We start from the raw sequence: 23,248 nt of genomic DNA on the forward strand, positions 1-23,248 counted from the left end.
GAAAAGGGAAGTTAGAATCAAAGTCTTCAGAAACAGGAAATGGAGTCTTCCATATACCTGCATTTCCAAAGCCAGAATTGTCACTTACTTTTTCCCCTGTTGAAACAGAAGTCAGGTTTTAATTTGATTCTCTAATGGTTTTGTGATCTCCTTTACGTGGGTATTCTATCCAAATGAAGCAGATTTCAGTATCCATGGCTGCCCATGCTGGGCGTTTTTCCTTCATGCAGAATGCCTGGCACATAGTAGGTGTTTATAAAATACTTGTTGACTGACATCCTACCATACATTACTGTTGAAGATATTTTATTTTTCTTTCAAAGAATAACAAGTCTAACATGGAATGGGGAAAAAAAACCCACTCAAAACCTATCAGATATATCCCCCTCTACTGCCTGCTGCCTCCACTGCTTTGTTAGCATAATCTAGCATCAGCATCAAATTTATCCCCTTGCTGCCAGTCTTGGTGGATCATAACAGAGCTTCAGCTCATGGAAGGAAATTAAAATCACATGGACTTGAGTCATGGACTTAAGGAATCTCAGAGCTTGAAGAAACCTGAAAAGATAAAGAAGACAGTAAGTCTTCTTGCACTCACAGAAACCTGGATCCCTCCATAAGACATTGCACCCCTGGCCACTGTCTCTCTGGTATATCCTGACACTCTGGGCCAGAGAAAGGTATAGACATCCTCCTTGACCCTCAACACTCCATCTAGACCCTTCCTCTGCTGCCATCATTGAGCAATCTCTCCTCCTTGGAGGTTTGCCCCACCCATTTATATCACTTGCTATCCATCCTTGTTGCTATAATCTCTCAGCCTCCAGATCTCTGTAGAAAGAGAAGCTGTGCTGTTGTACTTGTTTTCTAACCTCCAACCACTAGGAACATCGGAATTCTGACACACGTCTATATTTGGAGCCCTCAAAATCATCCCCATAGAATCAGTCAAAACCTGGTCTTCTTGCACAGTTTCCTATGACAATGTTTCTTCTTCCACTGGCTTCTCTTTGAGGCAGCCACTGTTCCCACTCACAGATATTGATGTTCTTGGAAATGATGGAAGAAAACCCTGACCATCCAGTGTGCAATGTAGTGTGTGGTCTGGGCTGCAGGCATGGTGAGGCCATGCATGGAATGAGACATTAAATAATAAAAATTCTTCCCTCCTCTCCAAAGCATAGAAAGTCATGAAAAATACAAAAAACTCAATTCCTAGTCCAGAAAATAAAATATACATGAACAACAGGCAATGGTAATAACAATAAATGAAAAAAAAGTCAACTTGTCAAAAGTGTTTCAAGAGAAGATAGCACCTTTGTGAAAAGTTAAAAAAAAAACCCAACCAAACAAAACAAATGAAAGTGTGTGCCCAGTGGGGGTGGAGGGCAGTGGACATGAGCTGTTGTACAGAGGTTTGGGGCTCCCACAATTCTCTGCCCAAGCCTCATGAGGAGTAGGTGATTTGGAGGATGTATGGTCACTAATAATTTGCCAGGGTCACTGGTAGAGGTATAAAGTTCAGGTCATGCTGACAGACAACTGGCCAATGGAAAGCTGCCATGAATTAGCCTTTCCATTTCTCTTTTGGGGGTACCCTCCTGGACAGAGTGGAAGAGGACAAGCTGAGAGGGCTTGGGTTCTCAGAATACAAATACAGTATGGTTCTCCTGCCCCTAGGGCCTTGTCTGGAGCAGGGATGTATTCCCTCTTCTATAATCTCCTTTCTCTTCAATCCAGAATGGCCACCAGCCACCCTCTCTTCTTTTAACAGATTTCCTTGGCATTCTATTATTGCATTTCCTCCAGCTCATCTGAGAGCCGCCCAGGCCTGGGATGTGGTTCTGATCCAAGTGGGCTCCTCCTGTAACTGGGAAACAGCCCCTGTGGTGAGCCCCCCAAACACCAGTGCCAGTTTCCCTTAAAGCTTTCCTAGAAATGAAGGTTGTGCCCCCCCCTTTCTTCTCCCACATCTTCCTTTATTACAAAAACAAATAAGTGGAAAAAAAACTTATTATACAAGGTAAATATTGGTGATTTTGGAAACTGTAGCAGACACTTGTGTATATGGAATTCAGCACTGAAGTAAATGGGTACAGGCTGAGCCTGCCAGGAGGCAGAATCCCTGGGTTCCTGCTTCAGGGGCTGTAAGCTTCTGTTATATCTCTTTGGTGCTTGGCTTCTTGTTCTTTTCCGCTGTATCCTTTGAGAAGGAAGGAAAAGAAAAAGGAACAGCTTTAGAGAAGGTTGTCTAGCAATTTCCATTATGATCATCCTTTTTTTTTTTTTTTAAAGCCACAATGGACACATTTTTAAAACTCAGCATCGGTTAAGTGCACAAAGCTGACATGTGGGAAAGCTGCCAATTGCTGCTGAAAGACACAAGGCTCCCAAAAGTTCATAAGATCATCAGATGTCAAACTAGAAGGAACCTCTTTTCGTCTCATCCTCCTCTCTCCCCTGTGATTTGGAGTTGGCTGTCTGCCAAGGTGAAGTGTCCTCTTTTGAGGAGCCTAGTATAGTGCATTGCTTCTGTTTGTACAAAAATTTTTTAATTTAATATAATCAAAATCATCCATTTTGCATTTTATAATATACTCTATCTCTTGTTTGGTCATAAACTGTTTTCCTTTCCAAAGATCTGATAGGTAGACTATTCCTTTCTCTCCTAATTTACCTATGGTATCACCTCTTATGTCTAAATCGTGTATCCATTTTGACCTTATTTTAGTATAAGGTGTAAGATGTTGGTCTATGCCTAATTTCTGCCATACTATCTTCCAGTTTTCCCAGCAGTTTTTATCAAATACTGAGTTCCTATCCCAGAAGCTGGAGTCTTTGGGTTTATCAAACACCACATTATTAGTGTCATTTACTACTGCATTTCCTGTGCCTAGCCTATTCCATTGATCTACCACTCTATTTTTTAGCCAGTACCAGACAGTTTTGATGACTGCCGCTTTATAGTAGAGCTCCAGGTTTGGTACCGCTAACCCACCTTCCTGTGAATTTTTTTTCATTATTTCCCTGGATATTCTTGATTTTTTATTTTTCCAGATGAATTTTGTTATTATTTTTTCTAGCTCTATAAAATAATTTTTAGGTAGTCTGATTGGTATGGCACTGAAAAAGTAAATTAATTTAGGCAGTATTGTCATTTTTACTATATTAGCTCTGCCTATTCATGAGCAATTGATATCTTTCCAATTATTTAGATCTGATTTGATTTGTGAGAAGAGTGTTTGGTAGTTGTGTTCATAGAGTTACTGGGTTTGTCTTGGCAAGTAGACTCCCAAGTATTTTATATTATCTACCGTTACTTTAAATGGAATTTCTCTTTCTATCTCTTGCTGCTGGGCTTTGTTGGTCATGTGTAGAAATGCTGATGATTTATGTGGATTTATTTTAAATCCTGCTACTTTGCTAAAGTTGTTAATTGTTTCAAGTAATTTTTGAGTTGATTCTTTAGGATTCTTTAAGTATACCATCATATCATCTGCAAAGAGTGATTGTTTTGTTTCCTCCTTGCCTATTCTAATTCCTTTAATTCCTTTCTCTTCTCTGATGGCTAAAGCTAACATTTCTAGGACAATATTAAATAACAGGGGTGATAATGGACATCCCTGTTTCACCCCTGATCTTATTGGGAAGGCCTCTAATTTATCTCCATTGCATATAATGCTTGCTGATGGTTTTAGGTAGATACTGTTTATTATTTTAAGGAAAAGGAGCCTAGTATAGTGGAGAGTGGGACTGGTAGGTGCTACAGCGAATAGAGTGCTGGGCCTGAAGTCATGAGTTCAAATCTCGTCTTAGACTCTTACTAGCTGTGGGACCCTGGGTAAGTCACTTTACCCTGTTGGCTTTAGTTTCCTCATCTTTATAATGAGCTGGAGAAGGAAATGGCAAACCACACCAGTATTTCTGGCAAGAAAACCTCAAATGGGGTCACGGAGAGTCAGACACAATGGAACAAAATTAGTGGAGAGTATCCCAGATTTGGTGCTGAAATGCCTGGACTGGGATCTGGGCTCTGCCACTGTCACTGGGTAACCTTGGGCAAATAACTTAACCTTTCTGACCCCAAATGTTCTTATCCATAAATGACAAAGTTGGACTAAAGTCTCCTCCCACTCTAGATCTGTGATCCTGTGATCCTGCAGTCACCCCCTCTGTCCCTTCTTTCATGCCCTCTAGCACACGGGCAGGAAAAAGGAGTAGACATAATCTCCTGGAGCCATCTCTGCTGTCATCACTAAGAAATCTCTGCTCCTTTGAAGTACCTTCCATCCTTCTCTATCATGTGCCCTAGATTCTTCCTGTTATCATCTACTGGCCTGCTGATCACAGCAGCACTCCCTCTGTGGCCCACTATTCTCAATGAACACCACTTTCTGCCATGCTGCATCCTGCCAACACACATAAACACAAAGTATGTGAAGCAGATTGATCGGAAAGACAGCTGTGACAGAGTCTGAATCTAATGGCTTTTAACGCAGTAGCATCAGTTGAGTTGAGTTGCCCGTGTCCTTGGGAAGACCCCGTTAATGTCTTTAACAGACAAGGCCACTTGGGCATTCCAGGGCAACAGAGTAAGAGGTGTAAATTAAATTGTCCATCTTGGGACTATTTTGGACAATACGAAAGGTGCCTGCTCACCTGATGCTTCTGTAGTTCTTGGACATATCTGGCCAGCTCCTCTTCGGTCAGATCTTCGTTAGGTTGTTGCCCTTTCTGATTCTTTCCTGAAAGAAAAAGTCAGGTTTAGGAGAAGAGCAATTAAACTAGTTTTGGAATCATTAGGAGTTATGTGATTGAGATCTCACAGGGATCATTAGCTCCTACATGGATCTATCTCTACAAGTGCATGATGGTGTGGCCTGCCTCTGCCCCTCCCCCCCTCTCCCTCTCTCCCTCTCTCTCTCTCTCTCTCTCTCTCTCTCTCTCTCTGTCACTTTTTGGGGTAGCAAACAACTGGAAACAAAGTAGGTTCCCTCTGATCAGGAAATGACTAAACAAGTGTTGGGTCATGAATATAATAAGATATTACTGAAGAAATGATAGATATGATGAGTAGAGAAGCAACACAAGATTTATTTAGAATGATGTATACCTCTTGGCCCATTGTCTTCAAAGTGTGAAGCAACATGGTATATACAAAATAATATATGAGGAGGAGGCAATGTGGAGTAATGGGTAGAGAGCTCCCACTCTCAAAGTCATGAAGGTCTACCTTCTACTCCTGTCTCTAATACATACAGACTATACAACCCTGAGTAAGGTACTTAACTGCACACTGCCTTAGATAATTCTCTGACTCTAGATTGATGAGGAGTTGATTCGGTGTTTGGCGGTGTCTGGCACAAATAAACATTTAATAAATGTTTACTGAGTGAGTGATTCATTGGCAGAGGACTTCCCTGGCAGCTCCCTATACTGATGAAGGCATAGATTAAAAAAAGTAGTATGACAAAATGTTGTGAATTCACTGACACGGGATGACTTTCACTTATGCAAATAGCATAAGTGAAAGCATTAGTAGGTGTAGCCAGCTTTCTGGTGATGAGCCTCTTCCAACTTATCTAGACCAGTCCTTGGAGGGTGGACACAGAGTTCACAACTGGCCTCACTATGGGAAGCCTTTCCAGTGTTGTAAGACCCACCAGAGGTTGTGTTCTACTATTATAGTATTCCATAACCCAGAGTCACCTACACGCCATGGTGAAGTATCCAAATAGTATTCCAGTCACCATCCTTTGTCTGGTAACTAGGATGGAAAATCAGGCTCTGTGTCTAGGGAAGAGTTATTTTCCCTACTCATTCTTACCATTTGGTTCTTGATTGGTTTATGTTATAGGATTTTTTTTGTGGGGCAATGAAGGTTAAGTGACTTGTCCAGGGTCACACAGCTAGTAAGTGTCAAATGTCTGAGGCCAGATTTGAACTCAGGTCCTCCTGAATCCAGGGCTGGTGCTTTATCCACATGCCACTTAGCTGACCCCAGTTTATGTTATAAAGCATATTATTACAGTGATTGTTATAATTCTTCTCCTTTTATTTTTGTTTCTTTTTTAAAAAACAAACATTTTTATTTAAAGTTTTGAGTTCCAAATTTTATCCCTCTTTCCCTCCCTCCCCTCCCTCCTCCCTGAAGCAGTAATCGATCAGAGATTGGTTTATACATGTGCAATTATGTAAAACATCACCATATTATTCATTTTGTATAAGAAGACTTGAAGAAAAGAAAAAATGAAAGAAAGTGAAAAATAGCATGTTTCAGTTTGTGTTCAATCAATATCAGTTCTTTATTTGGAAGTAGATACTGTGCTTCATCATTAGTCCTTTGGAATTGTATTGGATCGTTATATTGCTGAGAATAGTTAAGTCATTCACAATTCTTCATCAAACAATACTGCTGTCACTGTGCACATGATATTATTTCCATGAAAAAATTAAATTTTCACACTGGGCCCAGTTATGGACTCTGTGTCTGCCCTCCAAGGGCTTGTCTAATTAGGTTGGAAGAGGCTCATCACCAGAAAGCTGGTCACACCTACTAAGGTACTATTTGCATAAGTAGAAGTCATTCCATGTCACTGAGTTCACAATATTTTGTGATATTGTTTTTAATTTTTGCTGGCCATTCTAGAAATTGAGGCCCACTCATCTAGGATCTGGAAAATGAACATGGTCACCTTGGAACATCCTTAGACCAATGGAAGGTCATGTCCAGGAAAGTTAGCAATTGCAAGATTTTCTTGTCTTTGTTACCATGTGCTCACAGCCCTTTTTATCAGGAACTTCTCTTCCCTTTCTCCCATTACTCCTCACTCTAGTCTTCTGGGTCCAGCTGCTGCCTTAGTACTCAGAGAGCAGCCCTGGGACGGCTGATGGGATGCCGATCATTATTTGGATGCCTTACCTATGTCTGCTCAGACCTTTTTCCTGAGCCTTTGATACTACTCAGGTTCTCTTCTGGAATTTTGACTGGATGACCACTAGAATTCCCTTTAAGTGCTATCCTTTTATGTTTATACCTCCCTGTGAGTCACACATTTCTGTCTCACAGGGTTTGCCAGTGTCTGTTGGTACCTGAAGGGCAGGGCCTAGTTCTCTCTTTTCTCCTTTGGATTCCAAATACCTGAGAACTTTTTACCTGCAGCACATCCTCCTAACCCCATCACCTCAGGACTATCAAACTTCTGACTATTGTCAAAGGTCCTGTCAACAACTTGGGCCTTCTTCCCAAATGCCTCTATGGGCCTTGTGTGTTTTCAGAAGTCAGCATTTCTGGAATGTGACCATCTTCCAAAGCAAGTACAGACACAAGTATGTTGTTCTGACAAGTGATCCAGTTCCTCCCTATGTTCCTTCCCTCTTTCTAGAATCTAGGTCACAACTTACCCTCACAGGTCATGGCGGTGCAGACCCAGTTCCCACAGGCACAGACACAGCGGTTACATTCCACTTGGGTCTCAGCTCCATCCTCATAGCTTTCATCTTCCAGGGCACATTCTATTGAGGCCAAAAAAACGGGGACAGTGGTTTTAGTAGTTTGGAGTTTGGACTTTTCACTAAGACATTCTATCCTTCCCTTTTTGTGAATTAAGAAGATATTTCTTACTATGTCTTTGTATCTCCTCCAAGGCTCTGCATGGAGTGAGCACTTAATTAAATTCTAAAAGTACTATTTATTACTAGCCCTACTATGTGCAAGAATCATAGATTTACAGTTGGAAGGGACCTCAGAGGCCATATAGTCTAATTCCTTTATTTCACAGTTGAGGAAACTGAAGCTTTATAGAGGCTAAGGGACTTAACCAAGGTCACATAACTGGTGAGTATCAGAAGTAGGATCCAAACCCAGGTCCTCTGATTCTAGAGCCATTCATTTTTCCCATTGTAGAGATAGATAAAAATGAAACAGTGCCTGGCTTCAAGCTGCTTACATTCTATTAGAATATAATGAATAATTTTTTTCTTTTGAATAGAATTTTATTTTCCAAAATATATGTAATATAATGAATAAATTAAGGAATGTTTGTTGCCAAAATAGTGACAGAAAGAATGTAAGCCCCTGGAAGTAAGGTCTCTGTGTCCCAAGCACTGAGCACAATAGTAGTACCTGTTGTTACATAGTAGGTAGTCAACAAATGCTTATTTAAGTACTGAATTGGAGGATCCCAACACCCCTCGGTCCTATGACCCTCATTTGTTAGGTAAGGTTAAGGGATGCTTACTCTTCTCAGGAGGGTTGAAAGCAGGGTTGAGGCACTTGAGGAATTCCTGAAAACTGAGTTTCCAGTCAGCATTCTCATCAGAGAGCTCAATGAGAGCATCAATGCAGAGTCCCCTAAAACAAAAGACACAGGGAAGAACAGGGTCAGCAGAAAGACCTCAGCTCCCCTTTCCAAAGCCACTAGCCCCAACACAAGAAAATGGCCAGCAGGAATGAGGTTCCGTCATCTCTGCTGTGTAATCAGTGTCTGGCAAGTATTACTCATCTTTACCATTTCAAGTTACTTTACACCTCTAAGCCTCAGTTTCTTTATCTGTAAAATGGGTAGGATTACATGATCGCTAAGGTTCCTTCTAGCTCTAAATCTCATGACAATATAAATATTAATCCACGAATTAGCCTATTAACAACCTGGATGCCAGATCCCTTGGGCTGTCCAAATGTTCTGACTATGCCAAAATGGGTTTTCCTGAATGATTTTTCCATTTTGGCCAACAGATGCTCTTGTCTTTGCAAACCTTACTCTAGCAGTGTCCTGCCCCACTGGATCTACTTTAAGTTAACCAAACCAGAAATGTCAATTGTGGAAACTGAAATCTATAAGTGAACTCTGAAAGTAATCATCGAAACACGAAGGGACCATAAAATAGCAGATTTAGAGTGGGAAGGGGCCTCGGAGACCACGGAGTCTAATCCTCTCACTTTATAGTTGAGGAAACTGAGACGTTAAGCGACTTGCCCCAGAGTCAAACAGCTAGTGAAGGTCTGAAGTGGGATTGGAATCTAGGTCTTCTCACCTTCAGGTCTACCAAGGGCCTGCATCCATGGTAACTATAGAGAACCTGGGGTTTACATGAGCCCTGCTGCTTCAAAGAGTGGAAAGAATGCTTGGTGTGTATATATCAGGAGAGAGGGGCAGCTTGATCTTGGTGTAAGATATCAGGATAGAGGGGCAGTAGGTGGTGCAGTGGATAGAGCACCAGCCCTGGAGTCAGGAGGACCTGAGTTCAAACTTGGCCTCAGACAATTAACACTTACTAGTTGTGTGACCCTGGGCAAGTCACTTAACAACACCACCAAAAAAAAAATTCCCTAAGATATCAGGAGAGAGTGAGGAAGGCCTGGCCCCAGCACAATGAACAAAACCCCTGCGCTACATTTACGAGGACATATACTGTTGTAAGGTACATCCAACATTGATTGATCCCTTTGACTCCAGCACTGCAAGGGGCCATCCAGTCTATTCTCTTCATATTACAGATGAGGAAACTGAGGCCAAGAGAGAGGAAGTTACTTGTTCATGGCCACACAGATAATAAACGGCAGAGCCAGGATTTAAACCCAGATATCGCTGACTCAAAGTTGACATTCTTTCCTTTATACCAGAACTGTCAAACTCTTGATCAGCAAAACTCCTGAGTGCAGGAAGGAACTAGACTAAGATGTAACTGGGAAATGATAAATAAAATAAAATACAATACTGCATAGATAATGCCAATTTGTGATTTTCTAAGTCAGTATGCAGCCTATAGGGATCTGTTTCTATTTGAGTTTGACACAACTAGACTATATATCATGATGCCTCTTTTCTGAATGGACCAGAGCACACTTGTTCAGTCTTTTCAGTTGTGTCCTATTTTGCATGACCCCATTTGAAGTTTTCTTGGCAAGGATATTAGAGTGGTTTGCCATTTCCTTCTCCAGCTCATTTTACAGATGAAGAAACTGAGGTAAACAGGGTGAAGTGATTTGCCTAGGGCCACCTAGCTAGTAAGTGTCTGAAGACAGATTTAAATTCAGGAAGACTGTAGGCCCAGTGCTCTATCCACTAAAGTGCTATGTAAGTATTGGTTATTACTACTCCATGCTGTCTTTCAATAACTGAAAATTTGACCTGATCTAATGATATGTAGTAGAAAGAACACTGGATTTGGGAGGAGGAAGATAAAGTTTAAATCCCAGTTCTTTCCCTTGCTATGTATGTGTATGACACTGAACAAGTCATAACCTCTCTGAGTCTGCTTCCTCAAGTAAAAAGGGAATCAAGATAATTATGCTGCATGCCCCATAGGATTGTTGTTTTTTTTTTTTTTTTTTTAGTGAGGCAATTGGGGTTAAGTGACTTGCCCAGGGTCACACAGCTAGTAAGTGTTAAGTGTCTGAGGCCGGATTTGAACTCAGGTCCTCCTGACTCCAGGGCCGGTGCTCTATTCACTGCGCCACCTAGCTGCCCCCCCCATAGGATTGTTTTAAAGGAAAATGCTCTGTCAAATGGAAATGTGAAACATGTGGAAAAATCCCACAACAATAAGAAGCTAGTGAACAGTAAATATAACTGCTACTGTGCCTTTTACATCCCCATAGAAATAGTTGCTATGCCTGTAGGAAGGAGTCCTACTCCCTTTCTCCCCCAACCTTCCCTAACATGAGTCATCCCAAATCCCTGGCACCTGAGCAGCTTGTTGGTCTCTTGGTTAACATAGGTGGTGATATTGATAGCAGTTTCATTCTGTTCCACAAATTTCAAGAACTCATTGGAGTCCAATCGGGAGTCTCCATCATCATAGCTCTAAAAAAAAAAAAAAAAAAAGAGATGAAGGACACACATAGGCAGACACGAGACAATGACTGCTTCACCTTTCCTTCTATTGTCTGACTAAACAAATCCATCATTTAAAGTATTTTATTTGTTAATTATTTATTTTTAACATTCTTTTCTTTTTAAAATTTGAGTTCTACATTTTTATCCTCCTTTCTTCCCCTCCTACACACACTGAGAAGGCAAGCAATATATCACTTATACATGTGAAATCAGGCAAAGCATTTCCATGTTAGCCATATTTAAAAAAACAAGAAAAATAAAGTGAGAAAATTATATTTCAATTTGCACTCAGAGTTAATCAGTTCTTGCTCGTACTTCATCGTCCATGGCACCTTTGAGCAAAATATGGTTTCTCTGATTATATCTTTGTTTTTTTATTTTGTTTTTGCTGGGCAATGAGGGTTAAGTGACTTGCCCAAGGTCACACAGCTAGTAAGTGTCAAGTGTCTGAGGCTGGATTTGAATTCAGGTCCTCCTGAATCCAGGGCCAGTGCTCTATCCACTGCACCACCTAACTGCCCTTGATTATATCTTTTAATTAAGGTCTAAACATAATCATCTTTTCACCTTACTAGACCCTCAGGAGATGATAGCTATAATACTACAAATCCATGTGGCTGTCCCTTTCTAGGCTCCTCCATCTATCCTCAGATGTTGGCTTATGAGGAGAAGGCCTACTTTGAATCCAAGAAGGGGCTGATCAGGTAGGTTAGAGCTGCTTCATAGAGTCATGGAAGGACTAAAAGGGGCCTCACTCCTACTATACAGAAGAGGACACTGAAGCTCTGGGAAGTGAAAGTCACAGGGCTAGTAAGTGGCAGAACCAAAAATGGAGAAGGTGGTAGTTGTCCTGGGGCTGTTTTCAGAGAAAAAGCTACTGGGGATCTGGACTGCTCATAGATCACTGAAGCTCCTTTAAATCCAAAAAAGGGTTGACCCAGCAGATAGAGAACTGAGCTTAGATTCAGGAAGACCTAAACGTCAATTCGGCCTCAGATACTTCTTATGGGACCTTATGCAAGCCTCAGTTAATCTTTAAAATGAAGAGGTGGGGCTTGCTAGCCTCTAAGTTCCCTTCTGGCTCTGACTCTATGATACCATGACCTCAGTCTTCTGACAATGCCCAGTGGGTTCTCTGGACTCTACTGTGGTGCCTCAGACGGATGGCTAAGCCTCTATTTTCCTCTCATTTCCCCTTTAATTCTTCTTAATACTTTATGTTTTTATATCATCTTCATTTAAAAATATATCCTTTCTCCTTCCATCACCCACTAGCCTATGCAAGAATAAAAAGGAAAGAGGCAAAAAACAAACAAAAAATAACAGATCAACTTTATCTGAGAGTATATTAAGCCACTATTAAAAATGTTTTATTGATACTCTTATTTATTTATTTGTTTGTTTTTTGGGTGGGGCAATGAGGGTTAAGAAACTTGCCCAGGGTCACACAGCTATTAAGTGTTAAGTGTCAGAGGTCAGATTTGAACTCAGGTGCTCTTGATGCAAGAGCCGATGCTCTATCCACTGCATCACCTAGCTGCCCCCTATTGATACTTTTTTGGGGGGGAGTGAAGCAATTGGGGTTAAGTGACTTGCCCAGGGGTCACACAGCTACCCTACTGATACTCTTAAAAAAACACAACAAACCTTATTACTTCCCAGTTAGTGCCTTTCCCTTCTTTCCTTCCTTCACCCCCAAATCCTTTCTTAAAACAAATACAGGGGCAGCTAGATGGCGCAGTGGATAGAGCACTGGCCCTGGATTCAGGAGTACCTGAGTTCAAATCCTGCCTCAGACACTTAACACTTACTAGCTGTGTGACTCTGGGCAAGTCACTTAACCCCAATTGCCCCTCAAAAAAACAAAACAAAAAAACAAATACAGCTAAACAAAACAAATCAGTACACTGGCCATGTTGGATAATATATGCCCCACTCTGTCTGCACCTGTAGTCCATCACCTCTCTGCTGATTGGAAAAAGGCATGCTTCATCAACTTGGCCCATCGAAGTCTTCTTCGAAACCCTTGACCTGACATCTGGGCTCACAGTGACCCAGCCTGTTCTATCCCACTCTTTGTCTTGCAGTCAATATTTAACTCTTGATCAACCAGTCTCTTACATCTCAAAATAAGCGTAATTCTCAGCATGACTTGCTGTCTTAGCTCAAACAGCTCCAGCTGAGTCATCTCCTCCTCACTGGCCTTGGGGAGGTGGTTCCTGGACAGTAAGCTGAATAGGGAAAGGGAAAGACTACCACATAATGGTCTGCAGGTTCCAAGGACTGGTGTGTAAACTAGAAGCCATCCAGGAGAACTGTCAACACAAATCTCTGGATGAATCATTTGCAATTCTGGCCCCAGAAACATCTCTCCAAGTGGATGAGCAAGGGAGTGGACAGTGGTGCTGTTACTTTCTTATAAGACACTTAACTGAAACTTTGACCATCTGTGAACATTAAAGAGGCCATGACACCATCTGGAAGAAGAAGGTAATGAGGAATTTCACTGTTCTGAACAAACTGCCAATTTGATGACTGGATCACAAGATCACAGACATGGAACTGGAAGGAATCTTAAAGGTCAGATAGTCTGGTTCCTTCTTTGTGTGGGAGGAAACTAAGAGAGATTCAGAAAAATGAAGGGATTTGTCCAAGGTCACGCAGGCAGAGCTAGGATTTGAACTCCTGCCCTGTACCTCCAAGTTCATTGCTTTTCCCACTGTACCCACTGTGTCTCAAAATATTTCTCTTGCTATAAAGCATAAATAAATATACAATAATACATTGTATGTAATATCTATTATACACATATCACATACATTATGCATATATTATATAATGCATAAATAAATATATAAAATATACTGCATATATTATATATACTATATTCTAACTGATATATATAGTACATATAAAGCACAAATAAATACATACAAATAAATAGAAGGGAAGAAAGGAAGAAAGAAGGAAAAAAGAAAGAAAAAAGCATATAAAACATAAAGCTTTTTGTCTTCAACTGTCATACTTCTGTGAGGGCTGTGGACCAATTTTTATGGTCCCTCTCACATGATGCCAAAGTATGAGATGAAAATGACAGTCTAAAACGGAATTCATTATTTTTCCCCTGAAAGTTCCTCTTACCCACAACATTCCCTATCTTATCTTAACTTGATTAAAACTCCTAGGCAATGCCAGCCTCCCTGTCTTTCTGGCTCACAACCTAGGAGTCATCTTGGATTCTTCATTCTCTCTCCATATCCAATCTGTTGACAAGGCCTATAGATTTCAACTTTGCAACATCTCTTGAATATGCTTCCCTCTCTCCTCTGGCACTATTACCACTCCAATCCAGGCCCTCATCACCTCACACTTGGATTGCTGCAATAGTCTGCAGGTGGGTGTGGATGCTTCAAGTTTTTCCCCACTTCAATTCATCCTCCTTTCAGCCACTAAAGTGATTTTCCTAAAATATAGGTCTGATCATGTCATCCCCCTACTCAATAAGCTCTAGTAGTTCCCTTATTGCCTCTAGGATCAAATACAAAAATGCTCTGTTTGGTGTTCAAAGCCCTTCAAAACCTAGCCCCCACCTACCTTTAGAGTTTTCTTACACATTACTCCCCAATATGTACTCTTTGTTCGTTTGTTTTTTTTGTGTGGCAGTGAGGGTTAAGTGACTTGCCCAAGGTCACACAGCTAGTTAAGTGTCAAGTATCTGAGGCCAGCTTTGAACTCAGGTCCTCCTGAATCCAGGGCCTGTGCTTTATCCACTGCACCACCTAGATGCCCCACCCCCAACATGTACTCTTCCATCCAGTGACACTGGCCTCCTAACTATTCCAGGAATAAGACATTCTCTCTCTCATCTCCAGACATTTTCTCTGGTTGTCCCCCATATCTGGAAAGCTCCCCCTCCTCTACTCTGACTGCTAACCTCCCTGGCTTCCTTTAAGTCACAACTGAAATCCTATATTCTTTTTTGAATTTTTTTTTTTTGGTGAGGCAATTGGGGTTAAGTGACTTGCCCAAGGTCACACAACTAGTTAAGTGTCAAGTATCTGAGGCCAGATTTGAACTCAAGTCCTCCTGAATCCAGGGCCAGTGTTCTATCCACTGCACCACCTAGCTGCCCCTGAAATCCTATATTCTACAGGAAGCCTTCCGTAACCCTTCTTAATTCCAGTGCTTTTCCTCTTTTAATTATTTCCTATTTATCCTGTATATAGCTTGATCTGAATATATTTGTTTGCATGTTGTCTCCCCAATTAGATTGTAAGCCCCTTAAGGGTAGACACTGTCCTTTGTCTCTTTTTGTATACCCAGCACTTAGTACAGTGCTTGGTACATAATTGATTGAAAAAAAGAAATGGCTCCTGCTTTCAAGGAGCTTACATCCAACCTTTGCTTGAAGACTTCTAGGGATAGGGATTGCATAGCTTTGTAAGATAATTCATCACACTTTTGGAGAGTTTATCAATCTTATCTTGTCTTATAGTTATAACTAGCATTAAAAGCACCATATCAAACAGCAGTAGTAAAATAATGGGCATCTTTGCTTTATTCCTGACCTTACTGGAAAGGCCTTTAGGTTATCTGATATAGCATGATGATATTATCAATCTTATCTTAACTTGATTAAAACTCCTAGGGTAAGTCACTTAAAAACTCTCCCTCATTTCTCCAAAGGTGATAATAATAACTATATCACAGGATTGTACTGAGAATTAAACTTTAGGTAATAATTATAGCTCACACGCCTTGATGAAAGTACTTTGTAAATTATAAAGGTAATGTTTACCAATGTAAAGGATTTTTTTTAGGGCATCACAATGTGCAGAATGTTGGACTTGGATCAAAATATCCATACTTGAGTCATGGCCCTAACACTTATTATATGTATGTGATTGTGGGAAAATCATTTAAGTTTTCTGGGCCCCAAACTGCTCCTCTGTGAAAATGTTACTAATGACATTTGTACAGGGCTGTTGTGAGAAAAGCCCTTTGTAAATTATAGAGCATCATGTGATAATTCGCCTTAAAGCTGGAAGGATAGGCAACAATGTGGTATAGTAGAGAGAGTTCTAAACTTGGAGTCATCAAGCCTGAATTTGAATCCTGACTTGGCTAGTTACTATCACTATGACCTTGGACAAGGTCATTTAAATTCTCTGAGCCTTGGTTTCTTCACCTATAAAATCAAGAGTGTGGACTAGATGATCTCTTAGATGCCTTACAGCTCAACATTTATGATCTTATAGATGTGACTCTCATAGCGTAGGACTTTCTTAAGCTGTAAGAAATGCCTGGTGGGTATAGACTATAACACTAGGCACTCCCCGAGGAATAGAGCATTGGATAGCTAAGGGTATTGGTTTCTAAGTGTGTGTGAGCTGGAGAGTTAGATTTTTTCTCATCTGTAAAATATGCTGGAGAAGGAGATGGCAAACCACTCCAGCATCTTTATCAAGAAAACCCCAAATGGGGTCACGGAGAATCAGACACAACTGAAACAACTCAACAACAAAACTATAGTCAATTTCCCTGGGTTGACCACCTGTTCCAAAAGTGTAAGAACAACAGAAAATAAGCTCTTTGAAAGAAAGGACTGTTTCCTTTCTACCACAGTGACTAGCCTATAATAGGCATTTACATGCTTGTTGATTGATTCATTGATGAAGTCTAGGCAGCCTCCTAGTCCCTGAGCCCATTCTGACCCCAGATGGGCTCTGATCTGCTCTCTGGGGAAAAGAGTCCTTAGGGAAGGGTGTACAGGAGGGGTGGATATAGAGCACAGAGAAGTAGCTTGGAAGGCCTGCAAGGCCTAACTCTCCATTCAAAAACATCTAAATTTCTACTTGGCACTCACTTAATGATCAGAGACTTCCTTTTAATCCCAATCCAAGCTCAGGGACACTTCTTTGCATGCTTTGATTTTCCTAGCTGTAAACCGAGGAGGAACATTTCCCAGCTAGTCTCATAGGGTTATAGTGAGAAAAGATGTTTGTCAAGAGACCCATTTTGGATGCTCTTATCGAACCTCTTGAGAATGTTCAGAAAAGAAGGGCAGCACTCACCAGGTTAAGGACCACTCCAGGGTACTAGCTGGGGTGAGAGGGTAATGTAACATTAAGAAAACAGAGATAAGAAAAAAGAATCCGGGTACACGCCCTTCAGGCTATCTGTTATAACTAATGGATCATTTGTTTATAAGGATCTTTAGGACTCTGTGATCTACTTTCTTAGTTCTGTCTAGATTTGGCTTGAGCAATGGATGCTAAAACTCCAGTGACTGAAGGAAAAAAATGCAGTCATTGTTAAATCCTTCCTGTAAACATGCCAGGAAGGTGTTATTTCACAGATGTTACTTCCCCTTGTGAGTGGAGTGACTGAAAGGTAAGCTAGGAGATGAGATATCTTTGTTTTACAGGTCTAGACTCTGTCACTTGAAGCCCTTTGAAGCTGTCACCAACTGACAGCTGCATAAGACCAATGGATGAGAACCCCCAATCTTAAACCACCATTGGTCTCAATGATAATAACCTCTTAATTAGGTCAGTTGAGAATGGAAAGTGAAACCCTGCAATAAACTCCAGGTGGGGTTGCCAGAGTTTTTGATTCATGGGTCAAGAAGAGAAATTCCAAATTGGAAGTGGGAGAAAGCCTTTTAGGAAAGATTTTTCTCCAGGGAACTTGCACAGTTTTAGATGAGAGCCTGTTTCAGTATAGGTTTGTAGGTGAGGGGTGGATGGAGGTGTGTAGATGTGGGAGTGTGATACAGGTACCCAGTAATCAAATCTAATTGCAGGTGTCTGTAATACCTAAGGCTTCATGTCACCAAAGGCCCATTATTAACACTACAAAGCCCCAAACCCCTCCCTGTGGAGAGGTCCGGGACTCAGGGCTCCCTGGTATTTGTAATTACCCAGGCAATGCCTGTGTTCCTAGCAAACTCCCATCAAGGGCAATTTATCTTGTCAAGCGTCTTGTCCAAATCCCTCTCTCCCCTACCTTCCATTTGTGGCCCTATACTTTGATGTGCTTTTCCCAGTGGGGATACTTCAGCATAAAGGACTGTCTGTGTGTCAGGCAATGGAGTAAGTTTCCTAGGGACAGAATTGAGAAAGGCCTGCCCTGAGCATCATGGCTCACATGTGGGTCCCTGGGACTTTGAATCTTTAAGATAGTTAAATAAAGTGGATCCTTGAGTCTTTGGCCTTGAGATCCTTGAAGCCTTTGTTTCCACACATTGTGGCAATCTGCTTCCTTCTAAAGGGTTCCTAGAGATGCCACTTGTGGCAGAAGCCACTGGGTCTGGCTGCTCTGTCACAATCTGAGCCACCTAACCCTCTCTGGCCAAACCCTGGGAAATCAGTCCCTGGATCCTCCAGTGACAGAAAGAGGGGAAAGGAACAAGCATTTATTAAGGAAGAATGTGAAAGACTTCCTGTCTGAGGCTGGCCTTGTCTTCCTTCCAAGGTCTCTTTGTCTCTTTGTCTCTGTGGACTTGCCTACCTTTGATCCCTGCTCTGTCTTGGACCTGTTTAATGCCTGGCTGGTTACATTGTGACCTCTGGCTTCACTGCCTGGATCTAGAATTCTGCCTTTAATTGGCAAAAAAGGCATTTCAATAAGAAACGGGGATAGACACAAGTCAAGCCATAGCTAAGAATTTGTTCACCCAGGGAAAGTGGCACAAATGTGCCCCGTTTGGGGAATAGGAGGAAGGTGGGTCTGGATACCATCCTCTGGTAAAGGGACAGAGAACCCTAGGTTGGGAGGAGCTTTATTCTTGCTAATTAGCAGGTGCTTAGCAAATGTTGTCACTTTAGCACTCTGGGGTAAGGCCCCAGTTGCCCGTGTCCTAGTCATGCCCTCTGAACACTAGATCAGGAGTCAGGGACCTTCGATGAGTTGAAAAAAGACCAGGCAACTGTAAAACAGGCACATGCAGCGATGTCCAAAAAAGGCTCAATCACAGAAAACAAATCTCCAGACCCTGCCGTTCCTGTGGACCTGCAGCTAATTCCAACCCAGGTGCTTCTGGTCTGGTATGTGAGAATGGAAAATTGGTGATACCTGGCTGAGGTGGGGACTGCAGGGGGGAGGGGGGAAGGGCCAGGGGCAGTTCCTGATAAGCAAATGCGGACAGGTAATGAATTATTTAAGACCCCTACGCTTTGGCTTTTTTCCTCTTCCTATTTAGCATATTTCAAAGGAGCACCTAGGAACCTTTCTTACTCTTTCTTAAGTAACGCTCCTCTAGGCAATCTCTGAGGGATGCCTAATTGTCATTCACGGGAGTTGTGTATCTAAGGGAGGAGAATTGTCATTCCCAGCTGTGTGTATCTGGGATGGTTTATCTCTGTGCATGTGTATTTATATCAGGGCATACCTCTGAGTGTATTGTAACGGCAATTCAAACATATGCTTTCGTCCCTGTGTGTTTACATCTCTTTGTATCTATAGGAAACTGTTTCTGTGTTCATTTGTCTTTGTGATTTATGTTTAGGTATGTTTGTATCTGGGTGGATTTAAATGTATTAGCTTTGTGTATATCTCTGTGGGTATCTGCCTCTATTCCTTGAGAGCCCCTTACCCCACCCCACACTATACTGTAGATATCTTGTATGTATGTGGCTTTTTAAAAAAGACAGTCTCCCTGTCTCACCTAGGTTAGAAGTTCAGAGGCTACTCACAGGCCCAGTTCCACTCTGATCAGCATGAAAGCTTTGTTTGACCTGCTCTAGTTCCGACATGGGCCAGTTCTCCCTCTTCTTAGGCAGCCCAGGAATCCCTCACTGCCAGAGGCTCACCATATTGGTGCCAGACTTACTGCAGATATGGGATCAGCTCAGCTCATTGCAGCTCAGACAGGGCTCCTGAGCTCAAGCAATCCACCAGCCTCAGCCTCCCCAGTAGCAGGTACTACAGGGACAATTTTAAAATGTCTTCTCTTCAACTGGAAGGTGAATTCCCAGCAAACAGGGACTCTTTCTGCTTTTCTTTGTATCCCCAGACCTTAACGCAGTGTGTGGCACATAATTACTTTCTTTTCCTCATTTATAGCAATTCCAAAAGCTTCACTGTAACCAAGAGCTAGAATAAAATGCAAGAAAAACTCCAGAGGTTCTAAGGACACGGCTATTCTACTCTTCTTGAACCAGCCATCCAAGGAGGTCTGAACGCAATGTAGTGCTTCACATATAATGATTTTGAGGTAAATAAACATGCAGTGGTCTTCCCATGTAGGTAGTGTAGTAGAGAGAGTGCTGGGCCTGGAGTCAGGAAGTCCTGAATTAAAAAATCCTGCCTCAAATTGGAAGTTGAGGGGGTGACCATCAATTGGGGAATGGCTGGACAACTTGTGGTATATGAATACAATGGAATACTATTGTGCTGTAAGAAACGATGAGCAGGAGGAGTTCAGAGAAACCTGGAGGGTCTTGCATGAGCTGATGATGAGTGAGATGAGCAGAACCAGAAGAACATTGTACACAGTATCATCAACATTGTGTGTTGACCTACTGTGATGGACTAGATTCTTCTCACCAATGCAATGGTACAGAAGAGCTCCAGGGAACTCATGATAGAAGAGGATCTCCAAATCCAGGGAAAAAAAGAACTGTGGAGTATAGATGCTGAATGAACCATACTATTTCTTTTGTTTTTGTGCTGATGTTTATCTATTTTGAGGTTTGTCGTCATTGCTCTGATTTTTCTCTTATAACATGACTAATGCAGAAATATGTTTAATGTTATTATGTATATATATATGTATGCATGTATGTATGTATGTGTGTGTGTATATATATATATATATATATATAGCCTATATCAGATTGCCTGCTGTCTAGGGGAGGGAGGGAGAAAAAATTTGAAATTGGAGAGCTTGTATAAACAAAAGTTGAGAACTATCTTTACATGTAATGGGAAAAAAATTAAAATATTTTATTAATTAAAAAAAAACCCTGCCTCAGACACTTAATAGTTGTGTGACCCTGTGCAAGTCACTCAACCCCTATTTGCCTCAGTTTATCATCTGTAAAATGGGGACACAATGAAAAAGGAAATGGCAAATGACTCCAGGATCTTTGCCAAGAAAAACCCCAAAAGGGTGTCAGGAAGAGTCCGACATGACTGAATGACCAACAACAGAAGCATTTTTTGGGGGGGTGGGGCAATGGGGGTTAAATGACTTGCCCAGGGTCACATAGCTAGTAAGTGTCAAGTGTCTGAGGCCACATTTGAACTCAGGTCCTCCTGAATCCAGGGCTGGTGCTTTATCCACTGTGCCACCCAGGTGCCCCCAACAGCAGCATTTTTTACCTTAAAATATTTGTCTAAGATTTCACTGTAGTTGCTCCCCTTAGAGAACCAGCCATCAGGTATGATCTCAGCCTCTAGCCACTGAATGATGCGCCTCCGGAGCTCATCACGGTCAGATTGATAGCAGACAACTGTGGGAGAGAGATGAGGAAAAAAATTAAAAATGGGAGAGGGGATGTGGTGGAGAGGACAGGAAAAGTCAGAAATAAGTAAAGAGAAAGAAAGATAGCATGCAACATAGGTAAGAAAAATACAGGTGAGAAAAAATACTTAAAAGTACTTAATTAATCCTGATATTTTTAGTAATCAATGTTTTGATTACAAGATAAAGAAAAAAATATGGTAAGCCCACATTTACTCCATGTGTTATAGGTAGAGATAAGCTGAAATGAAATTTTTTTTTAAAAGTGATCCAGTAAGTGTCAAGTGTCTTGAGTCTGGATTTGAACTCAGGTCTTCCTGAATCCAGAGCCGGTGCTTTATCCACTGCACCACCTAGCTGCCCCTGAGTTATTTTCTTTAATAGAATAAATGTATGATTCAAATATCTTATTCTTCTGGGCCCCATGACCACAACAGGACTCACTGGGCAAGTGAAGGAGATATGGGAAACTCAATTATAACTCCTCTGATGTTTAAATCCTACCCACATCAATGCAATCCTCTGGTTCAATCTGATGTGTAAAATGCAGGCTTGAACTTCTTGGGCTCAATACCATTTCCATGCCACATCCACCAAAGGCATTACTGATAATGACTCAAACCCCATGTCAAGCATTAGGAAGTGGTTTCCTGGACGTGGGCTGGTGGGAAATGCAGACGCTCACCTGGACTTGCAGACGGACTTGCTGGTTTCTTCTCTGTCAAAGGAAATGGAAATTGTGTGACTTGTCAAAGCAGGAAATGAAATGATTTCATTATCATGGTTAGGTCCTGGCTGGGAGGCAGTTGAAATGTATTGTGTAATTTAAAATTCTAAATGTGGGTTCTAATCTGTACCCCCAGTTTGGGGGGATACTGACTAAAATCACTGATAAAGGAATTTAGGTTTTTTAAGGGTGTATTGAAAGATAGTAAAAGAAAGAGAAAGATTGAGAACAGACTTCCTATAACCTGCCAATCCTAGCTTTCCTGAACTCCCTGGTGAAGTTCTCCCACCATGCAGATCTCTCCAGCCAAAAGAGAGTGTGCTCTCTGGGCAGAGCCTCTGCTTCCTCCTTCCTGTTCCCCTCCCAGAAATGGGAGGTTCTTCAGGCTGATTGGTTGACTGGGCCCGAAGGTGGTCAAAGTTCAAAGTTGTTAGCTTCTGAGAACAATTACTTTCTTAAGTACCCTTAAGTACCAGCCAGATGTGCTTACACTCTAGTAAGCAGTCAACAGTCAGTTGCCTTATCTAATTCAATCAGTTTAAATCTCCAGGTGGGTCCCTGAGTATCTGCTAAATCCATTATCTTAACACAGTATGCAGCATTGTGATTATTTTCTAGTTTAAGTCAGCCATACTCTCTCCCTTCATTTCAACTAGACCAACTCCCTGAAAGAAGCTAATTGCATCCACAGCATTTTATCAAGGTGCCTAGGTCCTAATTAGGGGCAGACTGAAGGCCCAGAATACCTGTTCTATACTAGTAACATGCTAAGGGTACAGGATGGGGTCAAAGGTCTTTTCACCTAAAAGGGAGGTGGTTAAGGTATAAAACCAAGGTATGTTGCCATCTGGTAACAAGATGGCATTGAATGTGTTGAAGTGCCCCCAGAGACAATTTTATAATAACAAACAGAATTCAAAATTCAGTAAGGGACTCCACAAATGTTGTATAAGGGATAGAGTACCCTTATGGTGAGGAAGACCTGCATTGCATGCCTGCCTCAGATATTTACTAGCTAAGTGACCCATGGACAAGTCACTTAATATCTTTGGACCTTAGTCTTTTCATCTGTAAAATGAGAGGTCTTTGGTTAATCTATGGTCCTGATTCCACCTATTGATTGTCGAGCTGAATATAAGATCATAAGACATCAGTGGAAACCTTGACAGGCTGGAAGCAATGGTCAGAGGCCTAGATACGAGCCCCATCTCT

At 41.5% G+C, this 23,248-nt stretch overlaps 1 protein-coding gene across 1 annotated transcript in view; it reads right to left on the reverse strand.

Moving 5' to 3' along the window:
• Positions 1 to 1,034: 1,034 nt before the first annotated feature.
• Positions 1,035 to 23,248, reverse strand: part of FSTL1 (follistatin like 1) — a 93,835-nt gene continuing 71,621 nt past the window's right edge. Inside the window, 7 exon segments of the mRNA XM_043996126.1 lie at positions 1,035 to 2,203; positions 4,660 to 4,745; positions 7,405 to 7,515; positions 8,241 to 8,353; positions 10,690 to 10,808; positions 21,168 to 21,298; positions 21,995 to 22,027. Coding sequence (XP_043852061.1) covers positions 2,159 to 2,203; positions 4,660 to 4,745; positions 7,405 to 7,515; positions 8,241 to 8,353; positions 10,690 to 10,808; positions 21,168 to 21,298; positions 21,995 to 22,027 — 638 coding nt within the window. The 3' untranslated portion in view covers positions 1,035 to 2,158.

Source organism: Dromiciops gliroides, chromosome 3 (genome assembly GCF_019393635.1).
Source record: "Dromiciops gliroides isolate mDroGli1 chromosome 3, mDroGli1.pri, whole genome shotgun sequence".
NCBI lineage: Eukaryota > Metazoa > Chordata > Mammalia > Microbiotheria > Microbiotheriidae > Dromiciops > Dromiciops gliroides.